This window comes from Aulonocara sp. 'chitande type north' Nkhata Bay, linkage group LG2, assembly GCF_057382095.1.
Source record: "Aulonocara sp. 'chitande type north' Nkhata Bay isolate Kocher_YH1m ecotype deep benthic linkage group LG2, A_spYH_male_GT1.1, whole genome shotgun sequence".
In the NCBI taxonomy this organism is placed as follows: Eukaryota; Metazoa; Chordata; class Actinopteri; order Cichliformes; family Cichlidae; genus Aulonocara; species Aulonocara sp. 'chitande type north' Nkhata Bay.
This window is the reverse complement of record NC_141345.1, coordinates 25187835-25213947: the sequence shown is the minus strand read 5'-3', so window position 1 is coordinate 25213947 and position 26113 is coordinate 25187835. Positions and strand designations below refer to the sequence as shown.

At 39.0% G+C, this 26113-nt stretch overlaps 3 protein-coding genes across 5 annotated transcripts; 1 reads left to right on the top strand and 2 right to left on the bottom strand.

The window, feature by feature from the left end:
* Nucleotides 1-1709: 1709 nt before the first annotated feature.
* On the bottom strand, nucleotides 1710-6967 carry arl3l1 (ADP ribosylation factor like GTPase 3, like 1). The gene is made up of 6 exons (XM_086312705.1): nucleotides 6704-6967; nucleotides 4210-4353; nucleotides 3005-3121; nucleotides 2695-2745; nucleotides 2410-2595; nucleotides 1710-2187 (listed from the first exon to the last, which is right to left on the bottom strand). Exons 1-6 carry the CDS (start codon nucleotides 6719-6721, stop codon nucleotides 2140-2142), a joined length of 564 nt encoding a protein of 187 aa, XP_086168831.1. The 5' UTR covers nucleotides 6722-6967; the 3' UTR covers nucleotides 1710-2139.
* Nucleotides 6968-7640: 673 nt separating this feature from the next.
* On the bottom strand, nucleotides 7641-9772 carry LOC147337905 (uncharacterized). Its single transcript, XM_086263713.1, has 6 exons — nucleotides 9696-9772; nucleotides 9464-9569; nucleotides 9108-9146; nucleotides 8425-8673; nucleotides 8191-8289; nucleotides 7641-7816 (listed from the first exon to the last, which is right to left on the bottom strand). The coding sequence occupies exons 2-6, from the start codon at nucleotides 9501-9503 to the stop codon at nucleotides 7734-7736; spliced, it is 510 nt and encodes a 169-aa protein (XP_086119839.1). The 5' UTR covers nucleotides 9504-9569; nucleotides 9696-9772; the 3' UTR covers nucleotides 7641-7733.
* A 2055-nt stretch (nucleotides 9773-11827) lies between these two features.
* rgs14b (regulator of G protein signaling 14b) lies at nucleotides 11828-26000 on the top strand. 3 transcript variants are annotated; one of them, XM_086312682.1, is made up of 16 exons: nucleotides 11828-11854; nucleotides 11978-12114; nucleotides 15463-15484; nucleotides 15644-15795; nucleotides 15914-16006; nucleotides 17443-17586; nucleotides 17683-17856; nucleotides 18703-18784; nucleotides 18915-18979; nucleotides 19161-19379; nucleotides 19617-19693; nucleotides 20050-20176; nucleotides 21139-21220; nucleotides 22047-22096; nucleotides 24034-24133; nucleotides 24848-26000. In XM_086312682.1, the coding sequence occupies exons 2-16, from the start codon at nucleotides 11989-11991 to the stop codon at nucleotides 25120-25122; spliced, it is 1788 nt and encodes a 595-aa protein (XP_086168808.1). In that variant the 5' UTR covers nucleotides 11828-11854; nucleotides 11978-11988; the 3' UTR covers nucleotides 25123-26000. The 3 variants fall into 3 exon arrangements, with proteins under 3 accessions (XP_086168808.1, XP_086168798.1, XP_086168817.1); XM_086312672.1 differs by lacking the exon at nucleotides 11828-11854 and having other exon boundaries at nucleotides 11942-12114; XM_086312691.1 differs by lacking the exons at nucleotides 11828-11854; nucleotides 11978-12114 and adding an exon at nucleotides 12744-12860.
* The last annotated feature ends 113 nt before the right edge of the window (nucleotides 26001-26113 follow it).

Sequence of the window (26113 nt, the reverse complement as noted above, 5' to 3'; positions counted from 1 at the left end):
GATTTCCTTGGTAAAGGAGGTAAGGCGAGCTTTGGGGAAATGAAAGAAATGAAGGAAGGGAGAGAGAGAAAGGGCTATACCGAGGAAGAGCGGCAGCTGCTTCTGGACCAGGGATAACAGGGATGGTTGCTATGGCAACACTTGCCAAGGGGCTACTTGCATGAGAGTGACATCATGTCTCTTTAAGATTAAAACACGTTTTATTGTATAGAAATTAGGAGATTTTTACATTTTAAACAATCCAGAGGTAAAGCCACTAAATTGTTGCCCAGTAACCTGAATGAAATACACAATTTATTTTGTATTTACAGAAAGCAATAAAAGCATATGCTCAATCACACTTGACCTTTCAAACAGCAAACAAAATCAGAGGAATTAGAGAGTGTCAGATCACTTATGTGCAAATAGAGGACTCCCCGTCTGCCACAAGAGTGATCCGACCCTCTAATGCTGCCACCTGTGGGCGAAAGAAGCAGCACTGAAAAGTCCATTGCAAACCTCATTTCTCCACCAAAGACTGTACATGAAAAGAACTCAACGCCCTCCCAGCCCCTGCACTGTCTGGTCCCTTTCAGACTGCCATAAGGTTCTTTAGTACAACTTGTAATTGGTCCCACACACCCCTGCTGTGCTCCCTCAAAAGACATTGAATGTTTTAAGGCTTGCTCCAGTATTAGTCACCATGGAGATGACTCACTTAATCAGCCAACATCTAGCGTTTTGTTAACACTTACCAAGTAAACAAACATACATTTAATTTTTCAGAACTACTCAAAAATGTCAGACTAAAAAAAACAAAACAAAAAAAAGGGGTGGGTGGGGGATATTAATTTGCATAATTTAATGCAGAGCAGAACACACGGAGTAAAGCCTGCCAGCTGATGTGATTTTAGAGTGCTTTCAGATGGCTAATTGCAGCTCCAAACAATAGAAACAAAAGATCCATTAAATCCAACTGCAGCAAAAGCAGGGCCAAAATGGCTGAATAGAGGACTTAGCTTACACCAAGGTCAGCGTAAAGGACAAATATGTGGAGAATGACCACAGGGGTAACTGCTCGAGTACCAGGACAGATTAACTGATTCAGGAAGTACCTTTTTTTTTTAACACATCTCAAGACAGAACTTGAATAGTAGATGAGACTATATGCATTTCTGCTTGAATGCCGTGCATTCACAGCTGGATGTGAGATGTGTCATATGACCAACCACCACCGTTAGAGCAGCTAGACAGGTCGCACGCTAATACAAAAGTCTTGGAATTAACATAGAAAACATCTGAAGAAAAAGAATCCCTGCCGAAAATGTAGACAACCCCTCTCTGTGTAATTTCCTTCTCTCTGTTGTTCCGCTGTGACTCAAAGATTTGATATCTTCTTCTGCCACGCAATGTGAGTGTGTAATTGTAAACCCTCTTCCCTCCAACTTCTCGCTTTTCAATGAGCCCCTCACTCACTGTACGGTGTAAGTGCTTGTCATCGTAGAGTGGAAATAAAAGCAAGATGACAGCTGAGCAGGGGCAGATCAGCTCGTTATTGTTCCTCTTGTCACTCAGGAGATGATTTACAGTCACATTTGTGTGTTTCTGTCACTGACAGCTATTATCTGACCCGTAAATGCCTTTATTGTCTGTGCATGCATGCATTCGTGCTTGGACAATCTGATTACTGATGGCTACATTTGATTTGAAAACAAGGAAACACAATGGCAGAAATGACTAATTGTTTTATTTGTTAAAAATCTCATGACACATACATTACACTCACACTGAGCTGGTGTTTGTGTAACTGACAGACCACTACATAACTACACACTCAGCTTTTCCTTCCCCCAAGAAAGCACACAGTTTGAAGAGACGAGGATAAAAGAGGGAACAAAAATATATTTTTTAAGGACGGAAGAATGACCAATGTATGCCTAATTGACTTACTGGGGCTAAAATGTGTCTTTATATTGGCTAATTTTGCATAAAAATGTCAGAAATTGTAAAAATAAACTTGTTTTTTAAATCTGTAAGGGGAGCTGAATCTGTTATAAGTGAAGTCTGGAGATATTACATGAAACATATATATTTTTTAAAAATTCCCTTATGTGATCTCTGCACTGTTTCACTCCGATCGGTTTTGCTTGGGATGATGATTCACTTCTTCTTATTCACAATGTTGTTACAAATCCAGTCCATCCCATCCTAATGGAGAAATGAAGACAAAAGAAAATGATCCAAACGATCCAAGCATGGAAAACAACACAAAACCATCAAATTAATCACGTTAAAGACTTCACTGAAAGAAACAGGGTCTCTGTTTCAATTGATTGTGGGCCCAGTGAATAAAGGAGGGACATGCAAAGCATTTGTTGCCAATTAGATTCCATATGAGGGAGAAATCAATAAATCAAAGTCAGGTCTGACCTGAACTCCCTCGCCAGAAACAGCAGAGCAGGCCTGAATCTGCCACTCGCGGTCCCGATACGTGTGCAGGTTGAGCCCCTCGGCGATCTCGCTGGCCGGTGATGCTGTGGCCAGATCCTGCTTATTGGCAAAGATGAGCAGCGGAACGCCCTTCAAATTCTCCTCGTCAGTCAGCTCGGACAGCTCCTGCACATACACACATAGGTGCAACTTTTGATTCTATTTTGTGCACAATAGCATTACCGTTAGTAATAAGGCTGTTAGTAAAAGGGTTTAGACACTCACCAGCCCCGTCTCTTCAAAACGCTTCTTGTCCGCACTGTCAATAACATAAATCTAAAAGAAGAGACATGTTACAGTGTTATCACATCCACATTTTCTGAAAGTTTACATTTTATTATCTGCAAGAAATTATTGTTAAAAAATACTAGAGAAGAATGTGGTCACATCATGTCCAAAACATCCTTAAAGAAGTGTTTAATCTCTGCTTATATGTGGGATAGTGTCCTGAGGGTTAAAAAGATATTAAAATAACATAAAACTTCTCTACTTTACTGTGTTATTGATTTAAAATGGCTTAAAGTGACCTACTCACCAACAAGTCTGTGTTTTCCAGATACTTTTTCCAGAAGGGCCTGATCTTTCTTTGTCCTCCGATGTCCCAAACGTTAAGTTTCATCCCATGGGAGGCAACACTCTTTATGTTGAAGCCCTTAAGAAAAAACACAGCACCTAGAGTCACTGCCCTGCCTTCAATTTAAAAGCTGTTTCCACCTGATAAGGTAATTCATGAAGTGTCACTGTACTTGATCAGTGGTTACACTCAGTTGTTTATAAGGATATGGTTGCTCTTCATAACACAACACCTCTGTTTCAGTTGGCAAAGTTGTATAACAACTTTATCCCGAGGGCCATCCGAGGAGCAAATCTGAGGATAAGACTCGAAGGATCAAGGTAAGTGTATGTGTTCATGTGTCACGTCTGATTTAGCTTTGTGTCGACTATTGCCATACTGGACTGCGTCCTCCCTCCCTGGTGTCTGATGAGCTTTCACACTTGCCCAGTACCGGACCTGGCAGTACATCAACTCAGTGTTGGCTTGTCTCGGTAGAGTAATACAAGGTCATTAGATAACGACATTAGAGCTTAGATAAATACATCAGAGGGAGATGAGAGAAAAAAAAGAGAAAAGGAGAGAGAGAAGCAGTCATAACGCCAACCAGGATGTTCTCAGAAAATGTGTGGAGAGCATGCAAATCAACAAGGTCATGTCGGGCTACAGTTTATCTCGCGATGAAGGGTTATTTAACAGTGTAACAGCGTGATCTGACAAATCTGGTTAAAGCATGTGTGGTGTGAGGCCAATGATTGCATTTTACTGTGTGGGTCAGGAAAACAAGGGTCATCTGAGTCTCATTACTTCAAATGTGCTCTGATTTAGCAGATATTGCAAGGTTAGACACGATCCTCTCACCTGTTATGATGCTTGGCTACAGTATCATGAAAATACAAACCATCTTCCAATGTTTTGTATTTTTAATTACATTTTATTACATTTATTACATTATATTTAGTATTCAGAAGAGCTTTAATGGTAAACTGCTTATTAACAAAGTATTGATGGAAAACTGCTCACAGACGGACCTTTTTTCACTTGATATACATATAATAATGAGCATCGACTGTTTATGTTAAAATTGAATTGATTTAAACAAGGAGATGAAAACACAATGATCAGCATGTCTTCTAATGTTATAGAGCGGATGCACACTGCTTTTTGAACACATAACTTCCTCTCACCTGCGTTGGCGTGATAGTGTTCACATCCTCAGAGGCAAGGCTTTTCAGCAGGGTGGTCTTGCCAGCGTTGTCCAATCCTAGAAGCACTATCCTGACCTCCTGCTCTGTGGATCCCTTCAGTTTCTCTACGACAGAGAGTAAGCCCTGTGGAGAGGCATGGGGGCAGGAGGGGCAGGCAGAGCAATAAGGCAAAGAAACTGTCAAGCATCGACTCCCTCAGAACTGAATAATAATTAAATTAAAGCATAAAGCCAGCCAACTTTGTATGTAAATGTGAGTAATTAATACAGTCAGGTTATTGAGAACTAAACACAATCTGAGAGTGCATCTTTAGCCTGGGCCAATGAACTGCTTTGTAATTTAAAAGAAAGTAATCCAGACTAAAGTCTAATGGCTTATTCCTTTTCTCCTTTTTCTTCTTTTTTTTTACGAAGTTTGTGAAAATTCAGCTCTGTAGTCTTTACATAATCCTTCTGAAAAACAGGAACCAAATGGCAGCCGTCACATTATTTTGTCCCAGCTCTAACCTTTGGAGGCAAACAGAAAATACTTATGTACAATGCATCCTTTTTTCTTGGGTGCATTGTTTCTCTCATAAAAAACAACAACACTAATCACACTATTACTATCCAAAAAACAAAATTACATGAATAGACAAAAATAGCTTTAGCCTCTCAAAACAAAATCCCACTGACCTCTTTCTGATTTGAGGTCAAAGCTCCCCTCACAGAGGCCTACTTGTTTTTCTTCCTCAGTTTTTGAAAAGACTGTATTGTATGGGCTCAAAATGTGGTCATAAATATTTTGTACTTGTAAATCGGTTTTGTACTTGTAAAAAAGATTTGTATGTGTAAAAAACATTTGTGCATGCGTAGAAAAGATTTGTATGTGTAAAAAAGATTTGTGTGTGTAAAAAAGATTTGTGTGTGTGTAAAAAAGGTTTGTGTGTGGACTTAGCCAAAAAAACCCTGCAAGTTACAAGTACGGATTTTGACCCTATTTTTCTTCCTTTCATCTGATTGGTGAATGTCATGTCAATCACAAATGTAACAATCCAATCAGAGAACAGATGGGTTTGGCTGTCGGAGGGGCACTTTTTTGAACTGCAGGTCCTTGAAGGGTAATTTCTATATAAATACCCGATAGCAGTTAGGTCCCCTTACTTTCAGCAGCTGTTGAAAGGATAAAGTTGTGGTATATCAGTGGTTAGAAATACCATTATTACTTTAAGATTAGTTTAACACAAAGTCAGGGCTGACCCAGGACCATTGCTGTGAGTCACAGCGCGCAGCATAAAAGTCCTTTCACATCGGATGCAGGATACGCTGCTAATGCTAATTGCTGACTAAAAGCAAAGGATCCAGAATTTGTTACGCTGGCTGCTGGGCTCTGTGGGTTTTTGCAGCAGCTCTACCTGTACTAGATGCACCTGCTCCTTGTCGTTTTTATCGCTGACTTTATGTGAACTACAAGAGTTTCTGGTTTTTTTGCTAGTTCTTCAAATGTTCAATAAAAACATGTATGCTAATTCATAACGAAGAAAGCTTTGTAATGAAGACTGTCATTTCCAAAACACTGCCCCCCCCCCCGTGTCCGCAGCGCTGTTGAAAAGGCTGTGGAAGTCCCTGTATTAAACACGTAGACCTGTGACACAAAAATCATCAAACTCGGACGACCACAGACTGTTTTCCTTCGTGGTGATGAAGGAAAACGCTGGGTTGGCATGTAAAAGGGTATTTATTCCCTTCAAAGACCTGCAGTTCAAAAAAAGCGCCCCTCCGACAGCCAAAGCCATCTGTTCTCTGATTGGATTGTTACATTTGTGATTGACATGACATTCACCAATCAGATGAAAGGAAGAAAAATAGGGTCAAAATTCGTAGTTGTAACTTGCAGGGTTTTTTTTGGCTAAGTCCACACACAAATCTTTTTTACGCACGTACAAATTTTTTTTACACATACAAATCTTTTTTACAAGTACAAAACCAATTTACAAGTACAAAATATTTATGACCACATTTTGAGCTCATAGTATTGCTACCACAGACACCCTGTGAGGATCACTGTGTTGCTTTATTTAGAGAAGCACTGGTGTAAAAAATAGCTCCATTCATATAGCTGTACATTAATGTGATTAGTCTGCAGGGTTGCACAACTGCAGACAGTGCAGCAAGGCTGCCATATTGTTGACTACAGGCACCATAGTTTTCAACATTTCATTTGCATTTCTGGTTAACTGTACAATAAAGAGATTCCATTCCATTCCAAGAGATTCAGGAGTAAAATCTTAGTTACTGTTCTGTATTAACACAAGGAGTTCAGATAATCCATCGTGTCTGTGAGCTGCAAAGACACACAACACAACCGCAAAATACTTTATGTCTCATGGCCCACTGTTCAGGTCACAGCTACTTGTAAAACCTCTTTTTTATGCAGACTCATAAGGTTATCATTTGAGTTTGTAAGTCTTGCTGCTCCAAATCAGGTCACCTACCTTTTGAGCTTCTCCCATGTTGGTGTGTTTCCTGTGGCGTGGCTGGAGGGCTACAGCTCCATTCTCCAGTGAAGCTCACACACAGGTGTGTTAGCTATCCAGTCACCCAGCTATCCAGGAAAGGGACCAGCAGCCTCTGTCTTTTTCCCTTCCTTCTCAGTAAACCTGGGTGGGTTACGTGATGCGTTTATGTGATAGTAATGTCTACCTGGACATGAACTGCTCCTCAATGTAACTGTAGAGTTACAAGAAGGAAGAGAGGCAGGGCGTATGGGACTGGGATTAAGAGGCCAGAATTAGCCCTAGGCATCCATGCAAAGGCAACCCCATCCCCCTCCTCCCCCTTCCTCTGTCCATCCCTCCGTCTCCACTTTGCAGTGGCTTTACCTGGATTATCCCTTAGCCACCTGTTATAGAAGGAAACTGAATAAACAGTCCTTCCTGACCCACTCATACATGCGGATAAATAAGTTTTTGCCATATGGCCGGGAGGGGAACCCCCCCAAAACACTGCTAATGCCAGGCACTCTGGCAGCATGAAGACCGAGCTTAACACTTAAACTTCAAATCATTGCATCCTGACATTGAATCGAGGCACCTAACGCTATTACTATGTTCATAAGTCAATCTTCAAATCCCACATTCATCCCTCTCATGGATAGGAGTAGACAGCATTACACTCCCATATATCCATTACATGCAAGCCACTGTAAAGCTGAGCAGTGTGTGCCACTGTGAGTGGAGCATTCAGCAGGATTAGTGCGAGCATGCCAATCCTGTGTGTGGATTAAAACATTTCTAGGTTCTTTTTTTTTTAAACTGAGCAAACTAACAGAAATGCAACGCTACATTGTGGAAAAGTGTGACTTTAACTGATTAAACACGCACACATGCACTCAAAAACAGAGATTAAAGAGTATTTATTCAATTTGTGAGCATTCAAAAGTCTGAAATATCAAAAAGATAAATATATATTATGTTGCATAAGATCAGAATTTATTATATCAAAACATGATAGAATGTTTTCTTTTTAGGACTCTCTGGGTGTGACAGGATATGGCCCACCAGCAGCCTGTCCAGCCTGTCTCTGTCTCACCCTCTCCCTGTGTTTATCTGCAGAGAGAGAGCATTCAAATCAGTCAGATGTGTCATTCTGAGTTCTGATGTGTAGATAGATTCAAGATCATCAACGATATTGTTCAAAGTTGTAACTGAAGGCACCAGCCTGTTAGCTTAGCCTCGCACAATTACTTGTAATGCGGCAAAAACAGCCTGTTTTCACCCAGACATTCATAATAAGCATCAAAATTTGTTGTATTTTATTGATAGTCATATCATGATAGTTAAGTTAGTTAAAACTAGAAAAACTTCTTTCTTTCTTTCTTTCTTTCTTTCTTTCTTTCTTTCTTTCTTTCTTTCTTTCTTTCTTTCTTTCTTTCCTTCTTATTGTTGTCTAATACCACAGACATCTTAAAATGAGCTCTTACCACTGTCTCTTTTCAGCTTACACTTCATAATCAGTCCCATAATCAAAACAAGGGCCAAAGCTGCAACACCACAGACCACCAAGATGATCACAGTGTTGTCTGGACAATGACACACACATAGACAAATACACAGGAAGTGAAGACACATGGTATCAAGGGCTGTTGATAGCATGCCATTATACACATTTCTAAAATCATAACATATAACAGAAGTATACAGATGGATGGACTTACTTTTTACAGACAGTGTGTATGGTTTAGAATCACAACAGTAACGGGAGCAGTTTACTGAGCAGATGTATATGTCAGAAATTGAAAGGGCACTTTGGATAAGAAAGGTCTTATTATTTTCTTTTTGTTCGACCACCTTATTTTTCTTCCACTGAAAAGTCACAGTTGAATTTTCACATTTTTCATTGCATGTGAGAGTGACGTCGTCACCCTCATTTGGGCTGGATGGCTTGCTGCTGATGAACACTTCATCTGATGGGCAGAGTAAACATGAAAAGCGAGGAAAGCAACAATAAATAATGTTAGGTAATTAGAGTGTGCTCTGTTATAATCCATTGCTTCAGACAAAGGTATTCTCAAATGTTACATTCAGTGCATTGTTTAAATGTTGCTCCTAAAGAGAAAAAAAATGAAGAAGAATGAACACTGTCACATTCAGCATTATTAAAAAAAAGAAATTTAAACGTAATCTGGTCGACTTTCTTTACTCTTAAAGATTTAATTTTAGAGATACACAATTATCAAAGAAAAAAAAAGCTTATCAATATTTAATTTATATTTCATTTTAGTGTCAGACACAACCTTAGGCTGTTATCACACCTCTCTACCAGTTGCAGTCTATTCAAGTTCACAGGATTTATAAAAAACAAACAAACAAAACAAATAAAAACAAAGTGAGGACTAACCATTACACAAAGTGCTGTTTTCACATTTCGCATAAGTATCTATGAGAAAAACAGATGAAAAAAAATAACGTCAGGAACATTTTTCCAATGCATCTCATTTTGCATTTTATTGGCAGGCAATGTTCAGGCACATTAGCTGCGACATGACATTTCCAGATGTACAATTTTCCTTTTCCCCCATCTGCCATAGTTTACCCTGTGATGGTACATTTCAAAAACTCAACAGTAACACAGGCAGTCAGTACCAGCTACGATATCAGAATATAGAGCGAATTATTTAGAGCTAAACTGGCACATATACAAACAGAGAACAAGAAAATATAGACATATATACATAAATGTAGGTGAGTGCTTACCAGAGAGGAGATAACCAAGCATGAGATAAATGATAACCATTCTCTACTAGAACAGACTGGATTCACAACCGTTAAGAACAGTCTGAGAAATTAATGTCATTAATATCTAAAAAAAAAGAGCATATAGAAAAATAGGAAGAACAAGTTTCATAGCAATGAAATACTTTAAAACTTTTAGACAAAGCATTAAATATATTTTTAAAGTTATACATATAATACGTAATGCTCTTACCTGGATTGCCTCTGACACACAGACCAGAGTGATGACCCGCTCTGCTTTGCTTAACTGAATAGTCTTTGCATCAGAAGAGGCACGGCAAAACTGATTCTAAACACTGATAGCAATGCAAATATATTCATCCCTGGAATATTATAGCATGAACAAAGCAGCTGTTTGTTGTGAAGGTGCATGTGACGACAACGATGACGGTAAAGCCGCCGCTGCTGCTTTCATGTAACATTGAGTGACGTTTAGGTCAAAATGATGAGATTTCTTCAGCTCTGATCAAAACACCCAAAACATAAGGACACATGCTGAGAGATGGAGCTGTGCTCTAATATAGCCTGTTATCAGGGAAACATTGGTTTACTTAGGCAAACTACCCTCTGCCTCTGTGCACACAGTTTATTATGACACATACTAAGATGAACTTTTCTAAGAATTTGGAAGAATAAATCCAAAATGATTTAGTTTAAAAGGCACCTCAAAAATACATTACTGCCTTTTACTGAAATCATGCATTACTTTAAACAGTGACTTATTCAAACAGTGGCCACTAGAGAGTGCTGCTCATCACAAAATCGTATTCATTTTTTTCTGAAGGGCTCCCGTGCAGCTAAATGGTCTACCATTGCCAAAACATGTTACACACTGCTAAAGCTAAATGCTTTACAGCACATTCAGAGACTGAATTGAATAAAACCTCTGTTTTGGAAAATGCATGCATACAAACCCACACACACACGCTGGACATGCAAATTCCACACAGAAATAGAATGACTGGCTTTGCATTCAAATTCTCTCTGGGCCACCTTAACCAAAGTGACCAGACGGTAAATAAGATGAATATGGTTGAGTAATGTGGCCCGTTGCTGTTTACATTCAATTTGTTTAGTCAGCTTATCGTTAATCAAAAATTTCCCTTACTGTGGCCAGTCTCGATAGATACCTAAACTCATCAAACACAACAACAGAAAACAATAGTTCACGGAATGATGACACAAGGCTACAATTTTGCTATTCCATTTGCCATCAAGCTCTTTATAGTTGCTGATAAGAAATAACAATGAAACGGATTAAGCCACACTCTAATTTTCTTGGCCTTGTACCAAGTGATTAAAGAGAAAACTGACTTGTTAAAAGGAAGCGATGTAGGAGAATGTGAGCAAACTGGTATTTTCCCAGATGTGCTCAGGCTGCTATTTGTGCAAAGTGAGTCCATTCTACATGGACCTCAACAACCTTTCAAATCAAACAGCTTTGGAAATAGTTTTAAATGAATTTACAACTGTTTTTGAGGCAAATATCAGCCTGCAATCTGTGCTCATTAAAGCACTTAAGCAGCTCTAGTTAAAGTCATAACTTTCTGTTTTTGAGTGTAAATTCAGGAAGCGTTACAAACTAACCTTTGTTTCCTCTGCTTATAAATTGCATAGTGAGACCACATGGCTTTAGAAATGTGTACGTTTCCTTTCAGTTTTAATTCTTCCACCAATCAGTTTCACTTAATACATCTCTACTGAAGTTGATCCTTTGCTTTTTATATACTACACATTCACTTAACATGCTTAACGTGATCAAGCTACTGTATAATCCTCAACATTAACATGGTACTTCGGGAAAATTATCTATCTATCTATCTATCTATCTATCTATCTATCTATCTATCTATCTATCTATCTATCTATCTATCTATCTATCTATCTATCACTGGCTGCCTAATGATTCATACACTGACGGCCTACGACATCCTGTAGCGTTTCACAAAAATGCCCTGTGGGACCAGGAGGTGCCAAATGCATGAAATATGCATGAAATTCTCGTGCTAGTTAGTGTAGCATGTTTTTTTGGTATCAATATTGTCTCTTTTATTATATAGCATATATGCTAACATGTTGAGTTGTTTTTCGATAAACCACTCTCATGAGTTTTGCAAAACACTTAAGTGAAGAGTTTTTTTCATGTTATTGTAGCATTTAATGTGTTAATTTAACAGCACTACTAAAACATTACAACTCAAATGTACTATTAGCTACTAAGTACTAATAATTAGTATAGCTAAGTACTATCAATTAGTATGGCTAATGTGATATCATAGCTAAGTAATATAAATTCCAAGCTGCCAAAAAACTATCCCGGGGTAGAGGGCCGCTGATTGTCCAGGGCTGCTTGTGAGCATGTCAGGGCTTAATTAGTTGTTAAGTAGCACCCAATTGGCTGTAGAAAACATTTATACAGTCACGGTAGCGCCTGGCTAATGTTGTCTACACTGTGTTCTGTTCTGTATTTTCTAGTATCGTGAACCATGGTTACTTTCAGCGGAGTGTATAACAGGTTTTCTCGCCTGGCAAAAGTTGCAGCCCAAAAGCAGCAACGGAAATATAACAAACTGTGCGCCATAGCCAGCAACATCTTGGGCAACAACAAGAAGGTATGCCACATACAGTGTGAGCTTTCGGTGCATGTGTGACTGTGCAGTTTTAGCCTGAGCGTTATCTTGAGTCATCTGTTTGCAATAGCGAGAGAGTGGTACTGTGATGATTTTTATCTCTTATCATTTCATTTGAATCTGCGCAAAGCCATGTAACGAGTTTTGCTTTCAGATGATCCAGAAACGTGTTAAATGATACCCTATAGCAAAATTGGGCTTATAGCAAAGAAAGGCTTCTTTCACGAGGCCCGTTTGAAGGGTAAGACTTGAAATGTGTGTGCTTTAGGCCGCAATGAGTTAAAAGTAAAACCGACAGATTCTGAAACTAAGGTCTAACACTAAATCTGCAAAATTGTCATGTTTATTTAGAAAGATAGAAAGCCAAAATAACCAAGCGTTTCATTGACTGCGCATAAAAAAAGCAGAATGACAGTCTGGCTGCCTGTGTACCCACATCACAGTGTTTCTCAAGATGTAGGCTGAGAGCAGTTTGATCATAGTAACCATACTTCCTCTTTTGTGGCTTGTTGCTATGGTAAGACTTCCCTTCCAGGCAGGAAGTGACAGGAAGACCCAAGTGATGAGTTTTGTGTGTGAGTGTGTAAGGAGTGTGCATCAAGTTTGGGTGGAGCACTCTGCTGCGTCCCCTGACAGTGTGCACATCGTAGGACTTCAGCTCTGAAACTGGTGTCTGGGCCATCATGGCGAAGAACAGCAATTCTTTAGAGATCCCTATTGGCCACATGGTGAGTTGGCACCATTCTTGTTAGGTCTTACTTGGTTCTGTGGCCGTCCTTTGGGTAGTAGTTCTTTGATACGCTTGTTACATATACGATAGGAGGCTTTGACCGGCCTTCCACAGTGACTAGTCAAGGCATTTTAGTGTTGAGTGTGTTGACTACGCTTCTTGTAGCTGTGCAGGCACTCTAAATCTCCCTGTATGCTGTTTTGATCTGCTTTTAACGGTGCTGTTACTATTAAGCTGACTTCGAATCCAGAGTATCAAGAGTACGGTTTGAGCAGTTGTCTCGTGCTGGCTTGTGTTTTGCCTCCAGTCTTTGATAGTGCCAGAATCAGCCTGTGTGGCTACACTTGGTTGCTACTGAGAACAGGCTGGGCCATTCTGAGCCAGAAGGAGAAACTGAGCCATGCCTGTTGTCCAATCTGTCATGTGTAGGCTGAGTTGGCTTCAGTGTTCTCGGTGTGAGACCATTGCATTTCTTGAAATGGTTCAGTTCTGCCAAAAAAAGGTGTGAAAATGTATCAACGGATATTAAGTCACAAGAGCAGGATGTTGCCGTAGTCTTAAAAAAAGGGGCTTTCTGTGGCTTGCGTTTGATGTCTGCATTTTGATATCGCTCCTTTAATAGATTTTTCAGAGAGTTAAAAGTGCATTTTACGAGAATGCAAGGTTTACAGCTAAGACAGTGACGAATCGATTGTTTTCATTAGTGTTTAGAAAATGTACTATTGACTATGAAAGCAGTATTTGCATAGCAGAGCAAATAACTGAAGAGGTGGAGTCAGAGAGACTCACACCTGCAGAGATAGACAGCCCATTTCAACCGTATATGGTCAAAATGTAACAATAGACAGGGGCTGTTGTCAAGATCAGTTATTTTTGGTTACAACAACGCACTCTCTGCTTAGAGTGCGTCGATTTATAGATATATCTATATAGATGTATAGATTTATCTCAAATGTAAGCTTGTAGCAAATGTCAAGCATAAAAGGATACAGTGACGTATTAGGAAAAATAAAATGCTAATTTTTTATTGTATCGACACATGAGGAGCTCTACAGCGAAACCCATTGATTCTGTTTTGGGAATTGAGCAAACTGACCTTTGATTAGTGGATGATTTTCTCCTCTTCCTCAGCCTGTGTTGCCTTGGTTATGTATCTGAATTTCACTTTAACTATACAATGTAGATGACCAGTTTGGTTTGTGTTGCACTAATGTAGCTGGGTTACTTTGCAAATTGTACCTTGCAGGACTTCCTAATCAGAGCTAGTTTTAGGATGACAGATAACTTTATCTAGTTATCTATATCCAGTTATATAGATTATAAGTAATGTAACTTCATGATTTAACATTTGACTAAAATTCTGAACTGAAATCAAGATTAACTGGCCATGTTGTCAAAACCTTGATGTTTACATGGCCTTCATTAACAAAATAAACAAATAATTAAGAAGCTTGCCTCAATGACTTAAAAAGCTAGAATATCAAGTACAGATCAGGTCACAAAGGTAATATTAAACACAGAATGAAAATGAAAGTAATCTATTCATAAAAAGTTAAATGCTCTACTTTAAAAGCAACAGTTACTGTGCAGGGTTGTGAAGATATTTGCCTTCTGTAATGTAAAGGATTCCGTTACATTAGTATTATCAGTTAAAAACAACGTGTACTGTTGCTTAATAGTACACTTAATAGTACATTGATTAAAATGGCACTCACAGCTGTCAGTTCTGAAAATGGTACTTTATTTAAAAGACCTATATCCTCCACACACTCTGGGCAAGTTGCTACCACACAGACTATACAGACATGTAGACACACACACATTCACACCTTTGGGCAATTTTAGAATCAGAGCCCACACGTCTGTGAACTGTGGGAGGAAACCAGAGCATGAAGAGGAAACCTTGACAAAGCTCATAAATGTATCCATCGACGGTCTCCTATGGATTAAAACCAAAAATTCTGCTGTGAGCTAATTTGCTGCTGTTTAAACAATATTTCCATAAGCTGAAGCTTTTCTGTGTATACGTCAGATCAGTATCTTGGTGACTTGAAAACATGTTTGTGATCACAGCTTGTAGGTTACAGGTGTTTAAATAGTCTGCAGATTTCATTCAGTTTCTGTAAAAAAAAAAAATGTGTCGGTTGAAGCGAACATTTACAAGATGTGCATTTTGTGTGCTCTGAAAGCTGAATGAGGCTTATTGTCACCAGTTTTGCAACCACTTCCTGTAAAAACAGTCTTGGCTGATTGCGCTACAGAGTTACAGGTTGGAAAAAAAAACAAGAAGAGAAAAATAATGTGCAGCTGCTGTTCGTGTTTCCCTTCCTAAAGGCTTTTATCGTAGTGCTGTATAGTTGTTGCAGTAATATTGAGTTGTAGTGAGAATCTCCACAATCCTGTGTAAACGGGGCCAAAGTAAACTTTCTTCTTTCCTTTTGACTGTGCAGCCTGAAGAAAATATACGTAGGATAAATTTGAATAATATTATCAGTATTATACAGACAATAACAAAGAGTATTCAGTATTAGGCTTTTTCTCAGTTTTAGTTTTAACTGTTGAAGTAAAGTTCTTTGACAGATTGCTCTCTCTGTTCACAGAGCCAGGCAGTGTCAGATGGAGGTAAGCATGAGCAGCCAACTTGCATGCTGCTAATCCTGTACATATCTCAGTTCTACAACGTGAACATGTCTGTGCATGAAAATATCTGTTTCAGTCTCACTCTTGGTCATGCTTTTCTGTGCTGATAAATGGGTGTGTTTGTGCCTGGATATGCTTTAGATTTGAACATGTCCGCACGCGGCTGTGGCGGCAGCAGCACCAGCCTTCCTGGGACTCCAGCCGGAGAGCATGGCCCAGCCAACAGTGTCATGAGCTGGGCCGTGTCATTTGAGAAACTGCTGGAGGACCCCCTTGGGGTCCGTTACTTTACGGTGAGGCAAACTAATGTTGGAATTTTTCAGTTAGGAAAAAGTTCAGGCAGAGTTCAAGTGTTGACATTAACTAATCATTACCCATACCTAATAATGCTGTGTGTGTGTTTGTCTGCAGGACTTCTTAAAGTCTGAGGTGAGTGCGGAGAACATTTTATTCTGGCAGGCTTGTGAAAAGTTCAAGAAGATTCCGGCCACTTCCTTGGATGAGGTACAAACTCTCTCTAAACTTTTCTTTTATGTATTTATCTTTAATTAATACTTTATTGCAGTAGTTCTTGTACTATGGGAGACAGAACTACTGCAGGACCAGATGTAAAGTATGGAGTGAAGTAAATATGATTCTTAAAGGGAAAATTAACAAGAGTTCGATCATGAAGTTGTGATGGCCTTCAACTTGGATCATATTTGATGGGTGTGGAGTGTGAATTTTCCTGCCTTCTGAAGTGGGATATGGCAGGAAAAATATTTGTAAACCACTACCCTGATAACACACATTTGTTAAAACACATGTTTTGTAGAAAAGAAGTGGACTGTTTAGTGGGAATAGGGTTGCCTTGTTGCTGTAACTATGGGTGTCTCCAGCAATCGGAGGATGGCAGTGCGTCAGTAATTCAGTAATATTTTAGTTGCTTTTCAAGTAACATAAGCATTTTTCTGTTGTAATTTTGAGATGATCCCTCCAATAAGTCATTTGGTGCACTTTAACTGCTGACACTAACTTTTAATTGCATCAACCACAGTCAAACAGCCAGAAGCTGTGCATTGTTGGCAAAAAATAGATCTGCCATATGATAATTTTTATGGCTGTTTTTGGAGATTTACTTTGTGAAACAATGTGCAGAAATTGTAAGTATTCAGTTATTAAAAATGAAGAACAGGTTTGGTGGGAACTACTTAATTTTCCATTTTACAGAATGGTTGTTACAGTTACCAGCTGTTGCAGTTTGCTCTATAAACTTCTTTTGGCAAATATATTGGAAAGCAAAGTTATGTAATGCAAGCAAATGCATCATAATTTGGAGGACATTTGTATTCCTCTATAACAGTTTATATTTAGTGGTTACAATGAAAACCTGTGTAAACCCCATCACCAGGACCAATGTGTTAATATCCACAGTAGCTCATAATTTAGAGTATTCAATGGGATATAGTATTGTGTTACACAAGTAAACTAACTTTTACCATTTGACTGTGGCTGACCTGAATCTTTCTTTCACCTCCTGTGGAGATTATTTCCATTGGAGATTGACTGAGGAAATTAAAAAAAAAAAAGTATTGAAAGGATCCAAATAGATCATACATCAGCCATAATTATGTAGGTGAAAGGTTTACCTTATCCTTTAGAAATCTGTATGATTTACATCAGAGAGCCACAGAAAGGTTTCCTTTAATTTATGCTACATAGAGTGTGCTTAACGCTTAAAGTAATACCACCATGTAATTTGGGAGCTTTGCAAACAATAAGTGACTTACTAGAGGATTTAAGAAGGTGAACATTCAAATGAAATCCACAGGGAAATTAACAGAGTGTCTGATCTTACTTGTGCCTCAGCACTTCATGAACTGTAATTAAGAAACAAAGTTTAGCTGATTGCTGACCTTCAGAATAGTTCAATCTGACAGAGCTCTTGCTGTTTTTTCCAGCTGAAAGCAGAAGCTCTCTCAATCTACAGCACCTACCTGTCTGAGAGTGCTCCCTACTCGGTGAACATTGATGACACAGCAAAGACGGAGGAGAAGGACCTTCAGCAGCCTACACCTGACATGTTTAACAAAGCTCAAGCGCAGGTTGGTATGAATCAACCCTACTACTTCTGCTTAGTAATTATGACTCATTTTTGACACACAGATGACTGGGTGCCCCCTCTTGTTGCTTTGCTTCAGATATTTAAGCTGATGAAAATGGACAGCTACAGGCGCTTTGTACGGTCCCCTCTTTATCAGAGCTGCACTTTGGCAACAGTAGAAGGCAAAGGCCTACCTCGGCTCTCCAATGAGTCTCCGCGCATGGGATCCTGGGAGGATATGGCCTCCAAAGTCCCCTTAAGGGAAAAGAAGGTACCGTATTTTCCACACTATAAGGCGCACCTAAAAACCTTTAAATTTCTCAAAAATTGACAGTGTGCCTTATAATCATGGTGTGCCTTATGTATGAATTCTGGTTGTGTTTACTGACCTAGAACCGAATTTACCGAACCGAAGTTAGCAGGAAGTTAGCTTGCTAGTTTCCACCTAAACATGATATAGCATGTTCTGACTGAGAGATTTCTGAAAAAATAAAATGTACAGCTCTGCTATCACTTCTAACATAAATGAAAACACAAAACTAAACAGCAGTGACTTTTATAGGGTTGCTGAAGTTGGGCTAGCTGGTATATAATGCTGTGCTACATGATCGCTAGCGACACAGCTATGTTAGCATAACATAAACACAGTGAAGCTGGAGGATGAACGCTAACTGTTTTCCACTTGATAAAAGTTAATGTGAGGGTTCTCGGTGGTTGGGGACAAATGCAATCGCATGGCAGGACGGACCAAACTTCAGTCAGGAGAACAACTCAGATAATCCATCCACAATACGAGGTTAGTCATTAGTATACTGCAACAACATGGGGATAGAGGAGCTGCAAGAGAATTCAACATTAATGAATCAATGGTACGGAAGTGGAGGATCAAGAAGGATGAGTTGAGTAAAGTTTGACTTATCGGACTGTTTTGTTTCGCTTAATGCGCCTTATAATCCAGTGTGCCTTATGTATGAAAACAGACCCATTCATTGACAGTGCACCTTATAATCCGGTGTTCCTTATGGTCCGAAAAATACGGTAGATGGACTGAAGGTCGAGATGAAGAATACCTGTTTTATTATTCGTTTGACATTTATTTCATCGCTGCCTCCAACAGAGCAAGAAGTCAGACCCTAACAGCTTTCTAGGTGGTAAGAGTGCCTCAGAGAAACAGCGACAGAAACGAGGATCCTGGGGAGGTAATGTGTGCCAAATGACACATCTCATGCTTCTGTGATATCTTATGTACATCTTCTGACTTTATTTATTTATTTTTAAATCTCATCAATAACAATGATTCCAACTCCTATGGCGTGGTTTCCTGGAAAGAGTCCCATTTGTCCATCAAGTCGACCAGTAGTGTGGAGCTTGGCTCCATCTGCAGGCATATGGAGGTCAGTACATTTATAAAGCATTTAGAGTTGGTTGGAATTATGGGAAATGAATGTTAATTTACAATTTATATGATTGGAGGTATACAGTTAACAAAACTAATATTTGAGGTGACAAGTATTAGTATAGAGGAAAATGTGTGATTGGGATTACACTTTTCTCATTTCTCTGTCTGTGATGTAGAATGGTGGCTCGAGTCCCCGCTCCCCTGAGCTGGGGGGTGGAGGTGGGAGTCGTGTAGGGTTGGAGGGGGGATACTGCTGTGTCTACTTGCCTGATGGCAGTGCCTCCTTGGCACCCACGCCTAATGGCCAGCCAATCAAAGACTTGCTGACTAGCCTTTGTGAGAAAAGAGGCTTCCCACTGAAAGATGTTATCATTTACCTTCATGGCAAGGACAAGGTGAGCACGTTTGCTGTGCTTCAGCTGCAACTTTAAATCAGGAGGCATTTTTGAGGAACTTGAGCCACACTGTAAAGTTGTTTACAACAGTGAGCATGACCGACGACTGCCTCCTTCCTGTTCTGACATTTTCGTGCTGTGTTATCTCACCCCCTCAAAGTAACCCATGTTGATGTTCACATCTATAGAAATCCCTCTTGTTTCTTACTGTTTGAAACATAATTTCTCTCTCTACAGCAACCATTATCGCTGGACCAAGACTGCTCCGTACTGAGAAATCAGCAGGTCTCTTTAGAGCTCAGAGTGACGTTTGCGTGAGTCAACTGAATGACTTCCTTCACTTCCTATTTTCTCCTGTCTTTGACACCATAGCAGGCTTGCACACCCCCACTACATGTCCCTTCTTACCATATTAGAGGGAAGTCCTTGTGGTAATATGCACACAAAGTCTAGCTCTCTGAGCATTAATCTTTGTACTCTTCCTTCACATTGACTAAATAAAATTCAAAATGTAATCAGAAATGGGTTTCCTGCTAAGATATCCCTTGCCAGCTGCCCTCGTGACTACAGACATTGTCTGACAGTAATTCTGTACTTCTGTTCCATTGCATTTGATTCAGTGTGAGTCACAGTGTGAGAGGAAAGTTATAGAAATAAGTGTGTGTTTCAGGGTGGACATTGCCTTCACTGGTAAAACTGTGGGGATCATGGTGAAGTCTAGTAAGACACTGCAGGAAGCTCTCTCTGTGGTGCTGCAGAAGCACAATATTAAGCCACAAGAGGCCTTGGTCACCATGGTGAGTGTTGCATATGAGTAGGATTATAATATGTTACCTTTTCTTTGAGTCATTTCCATATAAAGATTAACAATAATGTCACTTTTAAATGAATGATTGATTTTCTGTGGTTGAATTCTACCGACAAAAATATGTGAAATGCCTTTTAACCTTTAATCTATTAGGAAAAATCAATGTGCATGTTTACCTATGTAAACATGTAATTTCAAAGTGTTACACCAGTGATTCTTTTCAATATTATAATATCAATATCTATTTTACATATTTTTCAGCCATGTATAGTCTAGGATTATTTTGAACTATAGGTCTTGCAAAGATACTCAGTAGAGCAAAAAAGCTGGAAATGAGCGTCACTTTTAAGGATGGATTTCAAAATCTGTCACTAAATGAATGGCACACCCTTGTTGGCATTGTCATTGTAGCTGCATTGAAATGAGTCACACACTTGAATGTTTCTCACGTTTCAAAGTTTCACATTACATTTTTTGAAAACTTGCTTTACTTAAAACCTTTATCTTTCTCAGTAATGGGAAGCCAGCTGCACAGAAAACATTTTCCAGCCACGGTTTCTTTCATTTCTTATTACAGGAAAGAAGGCCTCTGTTTGCAAAGCTGCTACATTTTAATGAGTCATCTTCTTTATTTGTCAACTTTCACAGACACAAGTTTAGCTTATTGTTTTAATGAAATTGCTTTAGTAAAATTACTCATTTTAGAAATAATGCATGGTTCAGATTATTAAGATATCATTTTGAAACTAATGTAAGCAGCTTCTGTGTGTCCTTAAGATGCTGGTTCTACTTTTAATAAACGTTACACTAGTTTGTAGTGAGTAATGAGATTATTTTAGTAATGCATTGTCTTTTCTAAGTTATGCACAACCCATTTACTGCAGAGATGATTGATTCTCATAGTACTGTTCAGCTAAGTATGTCTGCATGTGTGTATGCTTTGTGTTTCAGGTTGGAAGTGATGAGCCTCTGAATGTGAGCACCAATGTGTTTAGTCTGGCCAATAAGACGCTCCGACTTGACAAAATCAAAGGTTAATATACTTGACCTTTTTAGAAACCCATAAATTTACCTCAATATGAAACAGGCTGATTAATGTTTATAACATTTATTGTAATACAGCATGCAGCTACCAGAGGAGCACAATAAGCCACAGGATGAAAACAAACCTACTTAGCTGATAAGTAAATGAAAACAGTCTTCAGTGAAATCAGATAACAGCACATTTCATCTCTCCATCAGCTGATTATGTTGACGATACATTGGCCATTATTGTGTGTTCTCTGGTGCTGTCTGTGGCTCCTTATTGATTTAATCGTTTCTTAATGGCTCGTACAAAGTGTTTTTCAGCTCGTGGTGCTCTCTCCCTTGAGGCTGTCTGAAGAGTCTTTTCACTGTCCATTTTGCGGTCATGTTTTTTCTGCATCACTGTTTGCATGTTTCTTTCTTTACTTTGCTTTCCTCTTTGTACATTTCTCTTTTAGCCGCTTTTTTTTTTCTTTTCTTTTAAATTGAAGTTAAAATGTCTGAGTCCATTTGGTTTGTTGAATGCTGTGCCACTTTCAGTTCACTCACCTCTTTTCCTGACTGCTGAGGCTAGATCTGACTTCAGTTTGGATCAGTGCTCTCGGCCTCAGATTCTTTTTATTTTGTTCAGGAGGAACTAAGTAGATTCAATTAGAGTGGTTGTATCCCAGGAGGACCATTTTAATACTTAAGATGTTTTATCTGCCTAATGTCAGTGTTTAACGTAATGGGTATGCTAAAGTTCTGTAGCATCGTCAGCTTTTTGTTGACTACTTGTACACTGAAAATAAGAGTTCTGTTAGAAACTCATTTCCATCTTTGTGTGTATACAGGCAAAGAGCAGACCAGCATTTCCAGAGGCGGCAGTTCTGCAGCCAACCAGGTGAGGCAGTGTTTATTGAAGCGTCAATAAAACGGCAACAAAAATAATTTTACCATCATGAAGAAACTTTGAATTGCTGCTTTGTGATTCTTAGGCATAAATATTCTTTTGTGACTTTTGGGTAACTTATTTTGGAAAAATAACAACTCAAATGAGAATTTTTGTATGAAGCCAAGGCTGAACATGAATAGTGTTAAACAACCTTCATTACCTTCTTAGACAAGTCCCTATGTTGCCCTTTTTTGTCTATTTTATGGGACCAGTCATTTCCCTTTAACAGTATCTATATAAACATGCATTATATAAATCTATGAAAAGTGGTATGTTGCAGTGTGTAAATGGGCCTCATTCACAAACTACATTATGTCAAATCTATATAATCTTTCTGTACAAATGTTTAATGGACTAGTGTAAGCATATACATGCTGGTACTCTGCAAAGAAGACTTAAAACCTCCTGATCACCAGATGGTTTTGGGTAATTTTAACGGACATCTTTGTATTCAAGGTAAAATAAGAATATTGTCAGAAATGATCGTTTATAGTTTTCCAACTTGGTATCACAAAATGTTTACAAAATTAAATGACTATAAGGAATATGTTAGCTAAAATGATTTAGGCCTTAGCCTACATTTTTATCCTTTCAATATGAGGTCTCACCAGTTCAAAAACAATACAGAAGGCAAAGTCTGAGACATTTCAGGCTATATTGCTTTAATGATTTATTTATTCTTATAACTTTTATCCAGCGCACTCCTTCTGGGAAGGCTTTCTACAAGTTTTAGGAGTGTGTTTATTGGAATTTTTGATCATTCTTCCAGAAGCGCGTTTGTGAGGTCAGACGGTAATATTGGACGAGAAAGCCTGGCTCACAGTCTCTGCTCTAATTCATCCCAAAGGTGTTCTATCAGGTTGAGGTCAGGACTCTGTGCAGGCCAGTCAAGTTCTTCCACACCAAACACGCTCAACCGCTGTCTTTATAGACCTTGATTTGTGTACTGGTGCGCAAGTCATGTTGGAACAAGAAGGGGCTGTCCCCAAACTGTTCCTACAAAGTTGGGAGCATGAAATAGTCCAAAATGTCTTGGTATGCTGGAGCATAAAGAGTTCCTTTTACTGGAACTAAGGGGCTGAGCCCAAGTCCTGTAAAGCAATATGCCAAAACCCCCTCCCCCAGACTGTACAATGCAGTCAGACTACCACTCCTCTGGCAACCAGCAAACCCAGACTTGTTCAACAGATTGCCAGATGGAGAAGTGCGATTTGTCATGTTTCCACTTCTCTAGTCCAGTGGCAGCGTGCTTTAAGACTCTGGCGTTTGAATTGCACTTGTTGATGTAAGGGTTGAATGCAGCTACTTTGCCATGGGAACCACTCCATGAAGCTCTTTACACACTCACTCTTGAGCTACTCTAAAGGGTACAAAAGTTAGAAGGGGTGTGTGACCTCTATGCGCTATGCTGCTGAGGTCTCAATAAACAAAAAACATGTCTTTTTATTTGCCATTCTGCCCTTCAGGTGTTGGTCTTGTGCACTTTTGAATTATTTTTGGCACTGCTGCAATTTTAAATTGCTCCCTAGATGTCTTTTTCTAGCCACCTGTATGCTTCAAATATGCCATAAATATACCTCAAACTCCAGCTGATCTAATCCTTATGTTGAGGAGCATCCCTAGTAATAAGAGTTGGGTCTCTGACTGTGAGCCACACACCTTTTCTTCAAGATAAAATGTAAGTTGAAGTGAGACACACTAAAGGAGGTTCGTTTGTACTGCAAGGAGGAGCGATCTCAAACTAAGTCTGGAAATGGTATATGGCTGCACAAGACGCCGTCAGATTCAATGATTAAAACTAGAAATGAAAACTTACTAAGTGTTACTGAGATTTAAACCTTGTGAGCTGAGAAATGGTTTGTTGATGATGCTGAAATCTGTTTTAGTCCCAGGGAGGAGCAGCAAGTACAGGTCCAGAAGCCAGATCACTGAGCCAAGACAGAGCTAAGGCTCAGCCAAGGTCTACCAAGAACCGCGAGATGGACGGTAGGATGACTTGGCAATATCTAGTGTGGTTTGGTTTAAGGTTATTGAATTAGCTGAGTTGTTTTCAATGTGGGGAAATAATTTTGTTATATCAGTCTTTATCTGCATGCCAAAATATATACATGTAGGTAATACTTCATTAGAATATACATGATTGTTGCATCGTGAAGTTGTATGACTATCTTTATTAGCCAACCCATCTAAAAAGGATGGGCATTTTGAGGCGTATGCGTTTTAGCTTTTTACCCCTCAGCTTTAAAAGGCTGATGGGGTATTGTGGTCACTTGCTGGATGGGTGGCATGGACACAGGTTTGGGTATCTGATATCTTGAAAACAATGCCTTGTAGAATTTTTTATAACTGATACCATAGATGCATCCCCTAAAAGTCTTGGATGAGTTTGAATCGGTGACCTCGACCAATAGAATGCAATGGGTACTTCTGCCAGGAGGCTTGGGCGGGGTAGGTAGCACCACTGGCAGGTGACAGTATTGAGGGTTTTTTTTTTTTTTTTCTCAGATGTTTTATATTATTATTGAAATTCTGTTCAATATCAAGATTATTGTCAATATATCAACTATTTAGATTACAAATTAGATTGGATGAAACTTTATTAATCCCTTGGGTTGGTTCCTCCGGGAAATTCAGATTATATTACATTTATCTGATTATCAGAACAAGAGGGCAACAATAACAATGATTTGTCCATGCCAGGGTTCCTGGACATGCTGACGAGGGCTCAGAACTCCAGGGTGGATGATCAGCGAGGTCTTCTCACCAAAGAGCAGCTGGAGGTTCCTTCCTTCCTCCAGCTGCCCACAGAGCAGGTGCAGGAACCAGAGGATCCCAGTATAGCCAGCTCTTCCACTACTGACTCCAAAGCAAAATCTGAGGATAAGAATTCAGCTGAAAATTCAGCCGAAGCAGCGAAGGAAGCCCCCGACTCTGCTAAATCGAAATCCCCAGACATGAGGGAAACAACAGTTTGAAAGACAATCATGTGTTGGATGAACGAAGATGTGATCAAAAAAACTACGACGAACATTTCACAAAACTGTGATATGATTAATTTAAGAAAATTAATGCAAGAAAAAATTAGTCCTATAGCACTTTTTTCTAATTGTTCGCAGTATAAGCTCTGAGAAAGCGGTGTGCTACCACACGCTGCTCTATACTTTTGAATGACCTTCTTTTAAGCCAATTTGTAAATAAGGCAGATCATGGCAAGCATTTATGGTGTCGTTCTAAAACACTACACATCCTTATGGGGAAAATGTTTGCTATGAAATGATTAATTCAACCTTATATGAAAAAGTTATAGGTCAGAATGTCACCCTGAAACTTTAAATGTTTTAGTATACATTTTATTCATCCCCTGATTTGTAATACTGTACAGATTTTGATATATCGTTCACATTTCTTCTGTTTTTTCACAGCTGTACTTTGCAGTAATGTTTTCTTTAAAGTAAGCACAGGAAGGAGTGACTGTCCAAAATGGGTTTCAATGTTTTTGCACGGTTTCTTTGCTTCAACATGCATGGAATATTTGATGCAGATTTATTATTTAATATATTCTTTTTAAATTTGTGTGTTGCATGCTTTAGGTGTGTTGTGTTTTCTTTTTTTTGTGTTTTTTTTTTTTTTTTCTTTTTTCTCTTCCCTTTTTTTTATTTTTATTTTTTTTATTTTTTTAAATTATCCCTATGTTTGCTGTGACTGCACTTTGCAAAGCCCTGGTCATGTCCTGTATTCCTGTTCTCTACATCTCAGACTACAGATCTAGTTCATTAAATGAGTAATGTGATAATAAAAATGAAATGGTTGCAATGATTCTAACGATAATCCACAGGGTGTATTGAAAAAAATTAAAGTGTTTTATAAGAAATTGTTATCCTGTCTGTCTGCATTTATTTATTTATTTATTTTTTTGGGGGGGGGGGTGATGAATCACTGAGGTCAGTTTCTGGCTTGAGAAATGCT